This window comes from Sciurus vulgaris (genome assembly GCF_902686455.1).
Source record: "Sciurus vulgaris genome assembly, chromosome: 8".
Lineage (NCBI taxonomy): Eukaryota > Metazoa > Chordata > Mammalia > Rodentia > Sciuridae > Sciurus > Sciurus vulgaris.
In genome coordinates, this window is record NC_136468.1 from 147,842,054 (window position 1) to 147,852,317 (window position 10,264).

At 40.3% G+C, this 10,264-nt stretch overlaps 1 protein-coding gene across 2 annotated transcripts; it reads left to right on the plus strand.

The window, feature by feature from the left end:
* Positions 1–37: 37 nt before the first annotated feature.
* TMED2 (transmembrane p24 trafficking protein 2) lies at positions 38–10,263 on the plus strand. Of its 2 annotated transcripts, XM_079150428.1 has the most exons (5): positions 38–328; positions 1,904–2,096; positions 2,501–2,521; positions 6,124–6,231; positions 8,741–10,263. In XM_079150428.1, the coding sequence occupies exons 1-5, from the start codon at positions 149–151 to the stop codon at positions 8,863–8,865; spliced, it is 627 nt and encodes a 208-aa protein (XP_079006554.1). In that variant the 5' UTR covers positions 38–148; the 3' UTR covers positions 8,866–10,263. The 2 variants fall into 2 exon arrangements, with proteins under 2 accessions (XP_079006554.1, XP_079006555.1); XM_079150429.1 differs by lacking the exon at positions 2,501–2,521 and having other exon boundaries at positions 39–328.
* The last annotated feature ends 1 nt before the right edge of the window (position 10,264 follows it).

Below are 10,264 nucleotides of genomic sequence, written 5' to 3' on the forward strand. Positions count from 1 at the left end.
GCCAATCCACGGCGCCCGCATCAGCCCCCGCGGGTGGCGCAGCCGGAAGGGGCGGAGCCGAGGCGGCGGCGGCTGTGGAGGCAGCAGTGGCGGCGGCGGCGGCTCTGGAGGCCGCGGTCCGGGTCCTGGCTTCGGCCCCAGTGCCACCATGGTGACGGTCGCTGAGCTCCTGGTGCTCCTGGCCGCTCTCCTGGCCACGGCCTCGGGCTACTTCGTCAGCATCGACGCGCATGCCGAGGAGTGCTTCTTCGAGCGGGTCACCTCGGGCACCAAGATGGGCCTCATCTTCGAGGTGGCGGAGGGCGGCTTCCTGGACATCGACGTGGAGGTGCGGGCGCGCTGCCCGCGGCCCGGCCGGGCGCCGGCGCCGCTCGGGGGTTGGTGGCGCGCGGGGCCCGCCGGGCGCGGGCTGGGCCGTCGGGGCGCGTCCTGGGAGGCCCGCCGCCCGCCCCCGCGCCCGCGCCCCCAACGGCCTCGCCGGACCCGCCCGCCTTCCGGGCCCCGCGCCGCTCCCGGCGGCCTCGCGGTCTCCGCTGAAGGACGGTTCCCGGCGGAGCCTCTGCCCAGCTTGGTGGCCCCGGCGCGCTCCGGGCGCTGCACGGAGCAGGGTCTCCGGCCGGCACCTGCCGTGCTCCGTCTCGCCGGATCCCGGGGAGCGCGGCGTGCAAACTGCTGCAAAAGTAGATCGAAGCTGTTGGGACAGCTCCGCACAAGTTGGCTTTATTTATGTGTTTATTTAAGGAACGGCCGCAGGGCCTTACCCACTTTTGTGCCAGCCTCCAGGTGCTTTCCTTCGCCCGCCGTGCCAGGGAGAGGTGCGGAGGGGTTATGCAGTTTAGGAAGGGTTGCACTGAAGTATTTAGGAAGCAAAATTATTTGGAGAAACCAGCCGTTCCTGAATCCCCACCCATATCTTTAACCCCCCCCCCCCAAAAAAAAAAAAAAAAAAAAAAAAAGAAAAGATTTGCTGCTGATTTTTCTTTTCAGGAAACCAAGTGTAAGTGATATCTTAGTTCACTTGCCAGCATAACTAACTGGGATTAATGATTTTCCATGGGACAGTCGAGCTGAGCACGAGCTACGCAGTATGAGTAAAAGCCAATAGTAAGGAGAGGCAGTTCAAATTAGCTAAGATTTAGAGAGCAGTTATTCAGGCTCCTGTTTCGTAGGTGAAAGGGGTTTTCCTCGACTTAACCACCGATATGTAGCAGCCTGAGATGAGAATTTGGGTCTTCTAATTTCTGCATGAGTCTTTTTCCTGAAGCCTTCATAGGCATACCAGATAAAGCACATTCCTTTGTTTTTGTCAGTAGACATGAAAACCTTGAAATACGACTTTGTAAAATTTACTCATTGTAGCTGGGTGTAGGTGGCACAGGCCCTTAAGCCCAGCTACTGGGGAGGCTGAGGCAGGAGGATTGCAAGTTCCAGGCCAGCCTGGCAACTCAGCCAGACCATGACTGAAAATAAAAAGCTGCAGAGAGGTACTGAAGTGTTAAAGTGATTACCTGCCACATCTGAGGTCCTGGGTTCAGTCCCTAGTACTGCAAAGAAAATCATTCTAAAGAGATTTCTTTTTCTCTTGGATTTCGACATCTACCACACAGGTGACATATTTGTTGATGGCATTAGGCCAGTTTGAGACCATATGTGAGGTGTGGTTTCTGTTTCTAAGAGATGTAAGTTCTGGTTGGACAGTGACGTGTAGTCAGAGCTAAAGGAGCAGCAGAGTCTACCATTACTTCATTAGGTGGGAGAATCAACTCGAGAGTGGTTACTGGAACTTAAGTGGGATTAAGTAAAAGTCATGTCTTAGTGAATCTCCTAGCTGACAGACACTTCTTACAAAGTTCATGATTTTAGATCTTTTGTGACATCTTATGTATTTCTCTTCTGCCTCCAGATTACAGGACCTGACAATAAAGGAATTTATAAAGGAGACCGAGAATCCAGTGGGAAGTACACATTTGCTGCTCACATGGATGGAACATATAAGTTTTGTTTTAGTAATAGGATGTCTACCATGACTCCCAAGATAGTGATGTTCACCATCGATATTGGGGAGGCTCCAAAAGGACAAGACATGGAAACAGAAGGTGAGATGGATAGTTGGAAGATGGCGTCACAGTCTGAGAGCTAATTTTAATTCTATATATTTTTATCCATCTGAAGAGAGTGCTTATATTTTAGATTTCTTATTCCAGGTTCATTAATTTTGTTAAAACCAAAAAACTTATGTGAAATGTGCTTTATCTCTGCAGGTCCCAATTAACATAGTTTCTTGAAGTTATATGTATTTTTTTCATTTTTTAATGGTTGTCCCTCTGGCAGCTTTTCTGTCATTTGTGTTCTTGTGATTATCTAAGTCACATGTATTTTATATTGTTCTGTTAATTTGTTAATCCTGGTATGTATACCTTCATTTGCACATTTGTAGACATGACTAGTTTAGCTAAACTTTTTGTTACCTTTTCTGTTCATATTTTATACTTTTCTTTAGGTGGTGGAGATACCTGGGATGGTATGTGGATTGTTTTTTGATAGCATCCCGTCTTTTTGCATCTTTTTGTTTGCTAATGTCTAATTTATGATTTCTTTTTCTCTAACCTCAGTTTGTGGCATGAGAGTGGTTTTTCTCTTTAAAAAAGTACAACTAATTAGGTTATCTTTTATTTTTTATTTGGTTGACAGGAGATATAGGCTAGGTTATTTTAAACTAAGAACACCAAGAACATAGCAGTTGATTGACATTTTGGTAGGAACATCTTTGTTTCTTTAAAATGAATACTCAAGGATGGAAAGGTTCAACTGTAACTAGACAAGAACAAGTCTTGATTAAACATAGCTCATTGTAAGTGGCACTTTTGACTTCATAGAAAGCATTTATATGCTTGTTTAGTATAGAAGTTTCTAACTTGAAGCTTGGTTGGATACGAAATGCAGTTTGAACTATGTATAGCTAAGATGAAAAATTCTTTGGTCATATGTTCAGTTAGGTTGTCCATTGCTCAGCTGACCAGCAGTGAACCCTGATTAAGGATGAATTGTTTACCAGGAGCCAGCACATTTTAAAAAATTTTGTCGCCACAGTACATGCTAGGTTTTTGGAAACCAGGAGTTTAACATGTTCCATAGTATTAGCATGATAATTTATGTCCCAGATATCGAACAATTAGTAGAATACACATCATAAAGAAGGTGAAGAGTTTTGTTAGGATTTGAAGTCTGCAGAATCTAGAGAATTGTACCAAATAGTTCCTGTGTTCATTTTTTCAGGATCATTTACAAAGTTGGGTTGGCTAATTCTTTTTAATTTCCTTATTTTGTTTTGTTTTGGCACTGAGGATTGAACTCAGAGGTGCTTAACCACTGAGCTACATTTCTAATCCTTTTTATTTTTTATTTTGAGATAGTGTCCTGCTGAATCGCTTAGGGCCTCATTAAATTGTTGAGACTGACCTGGGACTTGCAATCCTGCCTTAGCTTCCCGAGTTGCTGGAATTGTGGGCTGCTGTGCCCGGCAGGCTTAGCTAATTCTTAAAGAGAATTAGGAGTTTTTGAAAGGCTTTGTGTTTGTTTTTCTGAAAATTGATCCTATTTATGTGGTTAGAAAATATTGACTGATGAACGTAGATAGTGAAGTTATTAAGTAATCCTTTAACACAGTATCTGAAATTTTGCTTTTGCTTGTCCATGAATGGCAGCTGTCAATTGAGGTTTCCTCTAAAGCAGTGGTTCTTGAGTGGGGATGTCTTTACCCCAGAGGGACATTGGCAATATCTGGAGATGTTTTTGATTCTGAAGACAAGATTGAGGTGGGTGGATGTTATGGGCATAAGGGCTGGAGACTGGATGCTGCTAAATATCCCTCCAGTGCATCTGCCAGCTCCGTACAGTAAACATGGGACACTTGGTCCAAATGTCAACATTGCCACTCCTGAGAAACCCTGCTCTAGAGGTCCCACAGAGTGCATGGGGGCTTCTACAATGAAACTGGTGAGGGGGTTATTTGAGATTCCAGTTGAACTGCCTTAAATGGTGGGGGGCCTGTGACTTCTCTTAAACTTAGGATGATCCATGGTAAACTGGAATCCCAGATGAGGCCCAGTTTTGGGCAAGAATGAAGAGATTGACCCCTTCCTGTTGGGAGTTTTTCCTTGTGCTATTTCTTTCCTGTTTTTTCCTTGTCATAATATAGCACTACCCAGAAGCAAAATGTTTTAAAAAATATGTTGTCAGTGGACCTTTATTTTATTTATTTATATTCAGTTCTAAGGATAAAACACAAAACTCGCCTCACACATGCCAGGCGAGTGCTATACCATTGAGCCACAACCCCAGCCCTCCCAGAAATAAATAAATATATATATATATGAGAGAGAGAGAGATACCTTTATTTTGTCTATTTAGGTTTTTTTTTTTGTGTGTGTGTGTGTGTGTGGTACTGGGGATCGAACCCAGGGCCTTGTGCTTGCAAGGCAAGCACTCTACCGACTGAACTATCTCCCTCCCCAGCCCTTAGGTTTTTTTTTTTTTTTAATGTGGTGCTGGGGATCCAACCCAGTGCCTTATACATGCTAGGCAAGTGCTCTATCACTGAGCCACAACCCCAGCCCCCAGAAGCATATTTTTAAGAAACAGTATCTTGTGTTCATTTTTGGTTTAAGAGGATACTTTGTTGCAGACCTGTGCAGCTGAGAGACTTGCTTTACTTACCAGTGCTTGCTGTTATCCACTGTAGTAACATAATTACTTTGTCACAGAAGAGTGTTTGAATTGTTTTGGAGTTTCCTGTGTGTCTTCACGTTTTTTTCCCTGCCCATTTACATAGAGTTTAAAAGTCTGTTTGTGTACTGCTCCTATATTAAGTTATGTGATTCTTTTATATATTTTTTAGTTGTCATGGGCCTTTATTTTTATTTACTTAAATGTGGTACTGAGAATCAAACTGCCTCATACATGCTAGGCAAGCACTCTACTAGTGAGCTACAAACCCAGCCCATGTGAATCTTTTTTTTTTTTTTTTTTTATACCAGAGATTGAACGTAGGAGCACTTAACTATTGAGCCACATCCCCAGCCCTTCTTATTTTTTATTTTGAGATAGGGTCTCACCGAGTTGCTTAGGACTTTGCTAAATTGCAGAGGCTGGCCTGGACCTTGCAATGCTCCTGCCTCAGCCTCCCAAGTCTCTGGAATTACAGGCATGTGCCACCATGCCTGGCAAGTTATGTGGTTCTTAAGAGTAGATTTCAATTATATTTTATTTATTTATTTTTTTAAGTACCTTGCACTTTCTCCTATTGTCCTTTTTAAAAAATATTTTTAGTTGTAGATATACACAATACTTTTGTTTAATTTATTTATTTTTATGCAGTGTTGAGGATCAAACCCAATGCCTCACACATTTTAGGCAAGTACTCTTCCACTGAAGTACAATCCAAGCCCCATATTTTATTATTTTTCATAGGACTTAATTTATATAGGTTCTATTTTTGGTGGCACTGGTGGGTTTGAATCTAGGGTTTCTGACACACTAGGCAAAGTAAGTGCTCTATCATTGAATTACATCTTCTTCAACCCATTACTGATTTGCTTAGGTTGCCATTGAACTTAGGATCTTCCTGTCTTAGCCTTTCCAGGAACTGGGATTATAGGCCTTTGCCACTGCACCTGGCAGGATTTAATATAGAAAGGGGGGCTATATGTGTGTGTGTGTGTGTGTGTGTGTGTGTGTGTGTGTGTGTATGTATGTGTGTGTATGTATGTGTGTGTGTGTGTGTATATATATATATATATATATATATATAAAGAGAGAGCTTTGTATATTTTCTTTCTCAATCTTTTTTGTTAGCATACTTCAGTTAACAGCATTTTACTAGAAGAAATTTCTTAGGACTGTATTACTTTAGTAAGCATTATATGGTGTGTTTCTTACTCTGAAAGAGGTTTTTCTACTGAGAATGTGCTGATAATTAATTGTCATCAGTGGTTTAAACTGATGTCTGAGCCATTTCTGAAAGTTGGCTTCTATACCTTCTTTGAGGAATATTTTATTATGTAAAATGTATTTATCAAAAGAGATTGAGGATGTGTGCTAATCTGTTTTCAAATCCTTCTGTAGCTCACCAGAACAAGCTAGAAGAGATGATTAATGAATTGGCAGTGGCAATGACAGCTGTAAAGCACGAGCAAGAGTACATGGAAGTCCGGGAGAGGATACACAGAGCCAGTGAGTTACCGGTTTAACTTTGTGGCAGTATCTCATGTTGAAGGGCAGCACCCTGCAGCCTGCAAACGTAATGTGCCAAAAAACTTTGACTTTCAGAAAAGCACCTACACACACAGATGTATTTTGAGTATACATGTTTATAGAACTTTGTTCTAAAGTAGATTATTATTATCAGGACATTTGTTCTATATCACAAATCTGTTAAGATTGAGAATAAGGGCTGGAGCTGTAGCTCAGTGTCAGTGCTTGCCTGGCACATGTGAAGCATTGGGTTCCATCCTTACACAGACAAACAAGTTGTCTGTCCATCTACAACTACAAAAAAAAGATGACAAAAAAAAAAAAAAAAAAAGAGAGATTGAGTATAAACGTTAAAGAGCTTTTAAATTTTAAGAAAAGTTTAAAATCCTAAAATAAGCTAAGGAATAAGCAGAGCAGCAGAGAAAACCATTGTAAATGGATATTACATTGGTTTTTAGTCATGTACTTGAAACTTATGCCAGACACTAAAATTTAACATATTTTATTTCCTAAAATGGAAAAAGACTTAACTCTAGTGGGAATAGAAAACATCCTGGGCTTCTGCGGTGGCTCTGTGGTAGAATGCCTGCCTAGTATGTGTGTGGCACCAGGTTTGCTCCTCAGTACCACATAAAAATAAAGGTATTTTGTCCATCTACAACTAAAAAATAAAAGTAAAAATAAATTAAAAAAGAGAAAGCACTAAACATAATACAAGCAAGTGCCCAGTAAAAGATCAGTTTGGGATCACCATTTTGTAAATTAGAAACTTGGAATATATTTATCTGTGGAAAAAGTGATGATTAGAGTTCGTTTTAGGTTGCAAAAGTTTGGCACAGATAGAGCATTAAATATTATGCTTTTGCATTTAAAATTAACACAGACCAGATACCATATTTCAGACCAAGTACACACCTGTTGTTGTGTCTTTTATTGTCCAAGTAACCCCTGGGGATAGATCTCAATGGGAGCAAGCTCTTGTTTGTATGTGCACAGCAATTTAAATTGACATCTTCTAAGGTTGGGATAGGGAGAGGAGCAGTTTGTCTACACCCTCTCCTACCACTCTCCCATCTCCTCACCCTCTGGGATGGCCAGGGACCCATTTGTTGGTTGACTTGCTCCCAGGTTGGAGCAGCCCATTCTGGGATGAGACGGGCACTGAAGAAAATCTTCAGTGATGGCTCAGGGGAGGAGCACTTGCCTCAAATGTGAGAGGCATTGGGTTTGATCCTCAGTATCACATGAAAAGTAAATAAATAATAGATTTCATTCTCTCCTCCAAAATACTTTAAAAATAAAAATGCATTTTTTTTCTATAAGTGAAATAAGAGATAACTATTTCTTTGCACTTTCATAAATAAAAGACCATATGGCAGGTGGCAGGTAACATTTCTTAGATTTGATATTCTATATTTAGGGGAGAAAAGAGATAACGCATCTTCAGTTAAAGAATTGAAATCACTCAAAGTCTACCACTTAAGATAATCACTGCCAACATTTAAGTATTTTCTTTCACCTTTGTGATTTATTTCTAGAAGTAGGAATTTTGACATAAGGGAGTAAAGCTGTATAACTGCAACTTTATATTCCCACTTCTCAGTCACTTTAAGAAACAGCACGGTGGCTATGCCTATAATTCCGGTGACTCAGGAGATTGAGACAGGAGGATTGCAAGTTCAAGACCAGCCTCAGCAACTTAGTGAGGCCCTGACTCAAAAACAAAAAAATGAAAAGGGCTGGCATTGTAGCTCTGTGGTAAAGCACCCCTGGGTTCATTCCCCTTTCCAAAAAAACCAAAACAAAATGAAACACATTTTTCTGTCTCTCTGAAACAATAATAGTTGCTTAATATTTTAAAGAATTTATTCAACCATTCCCATTTCAGATACGATCCTAAAATGGTATTCATTCACAATTGTGATAGAAATTGTTTGCTAGATTTTCAGCAAAGTAAATTTCATGTCATGGAATTAACTCTAAAATTTCAGTGATTTTGATGGTTTTTAGAGTTCTAGTTTATATTCTTAATTATGTATCTGTTCTTACTCTTATAAATTGCCAACTTTTGAGGGAATTGTAACTTATCCTTTTGGAAAAATGTTAATTGCTTTTCATTTCTTTTTGAGTGATGGTCCAATAGCTGTTACAAATCTAGTTGATTTTTAAAAAGTTTTTTTTTGTTGTTGCAGATGGACAGAATACTTTTATTTATGTGGTGCTGAGGCTCGAACCCAGTACTGCACATATATCAGGCAGGTGCTGTACCACTGAGCCACAACCCCAGCCTCTCAGTGAATCTTTAAAGTCCTTTTTAAAGTTAACCTCTGCCTCTGAGAATGTTAGTTGGGGACAGAACACAAAAGTATTTAGAGTACTGTAAATGGTGTGCAGCTGTTACATTCACTTAAAGAGCAGGAGATAATTTATGATGCCTGTGCCTTTCTGCAGAGTTGTTGAATTTTGTTTGTTTGTTTGTCCTCAACAGTCAATGACAACACAAACAGCAGAGTGGTCCTTTGGTCCTTCTTTGAAGCTCTTGTTCTAGTTGCCATGACATTGGGACAGATCTACTACCTGAAGAGATTTTTTGAAGTCCGGAGGGTTGTTTAAAAGGCCTTTTCCTGATGATCCCAAACTCATAATTCACTTGTTTACCAAACATCTTGGTCATAATAATGTCATTAGTTTCTACATTTTTATTTTCTGAACTGTACATTCATAGCTTATGTTTCTTTGTGATTAATAGATTTTTGGGGAAAAACCTTAGGAAAGTTGTAGTGAAAATTTGACATTTGATTGGCGGAAAATTTCTTATTTGAATGTCGCCTCTATTATACAGGTCCTTCCAGAACCCAAACACTGTAAATGAAATATAGGAGGATAGTCTTCATTATGTCTTATTTCCCTTTTGTGATAAATGTGGTTTGTTCAGGAAATCAGCACAGAGCCTGATAGTACCTTACTAAAATGGCTGATTCTTTGGACTCCCTCATCCTGTGGTTCAGGCCATTAAAGATTCATTTTGTTGAGTCATCGAGTGAAGCAACAGTCTGAATCCTGACATTTTCTGCCAAGCTTATGGCAGTGCTGGCTGATTGGAGAGTGTGCTGTCAGGCTGGTTGTGTTGATACTTGGTCTTTTTTTTTCTTTCTTTCTTTTTCTTTTACACGCAAGATTTGCCCCAAATTTTTGCATTTTACTTTAGGACCCAATCACCTCCACTTAAATTGATGACACAAGCAGCTGATCACCTTTTTTTGTTTGTTTCTGCCTAACCTCATAAGTCGGCTCTGAAAAGCCGATTCTCTGGGCGTTTGAGCGAATGCTAGCTTTTCTTTCTGCGCTGGCACATCCCTATTTCACGCTTGGCACATGGGAAGTATTCATTCGCATGACTGGAAAAAATCTGGATTTCTGATGCCAAAGGGTTAAAGCCTCTTGGGTTTCATGGAAGTGACATGCAGCCACTACTTTATTTCTGAGCAGTGGCCTTTTGGGCCACTTTAAGACACTGAGTGTCAGTGTCAGCACTAGGGTTTTTGTTTGTTTCTCCTGGGTCTTTCTCTTTTGGTACATGTGAATTTCGTTTTATATAAAATGAAAAGACTTTCTCTTGATCTCTGATGATGGGTTTAAAATTAAAGGAGCATCTGGTTTTGGTGTGGAAATGATCCAGGATTATGTTGTGACCGATGTATATTAGTTACTTGTACATTTTTTTTTGAATCTTTGCAAGGGGAAAACGACAAGTAACAAGTTTTATATACTTAATTTAAATTTGTTACAGGTTTTCATGTTCAGGACAAACAATTTTTCAACCTTGGGTGAAAATACTTGCAACAGTTAATTGTTCAGGTGACTGTGTTTCACCTTAGGACAACTGTTGCTTACCAATTCTTTTTTGTGTGAAAACACTTAAAAATTGAATTAAAAGATGTAAATTTAAAATTGGTTGTGTATCTAATATATGCCCCAGGTTCAGTAAATAAACAATTCTTTTTAAAAACAG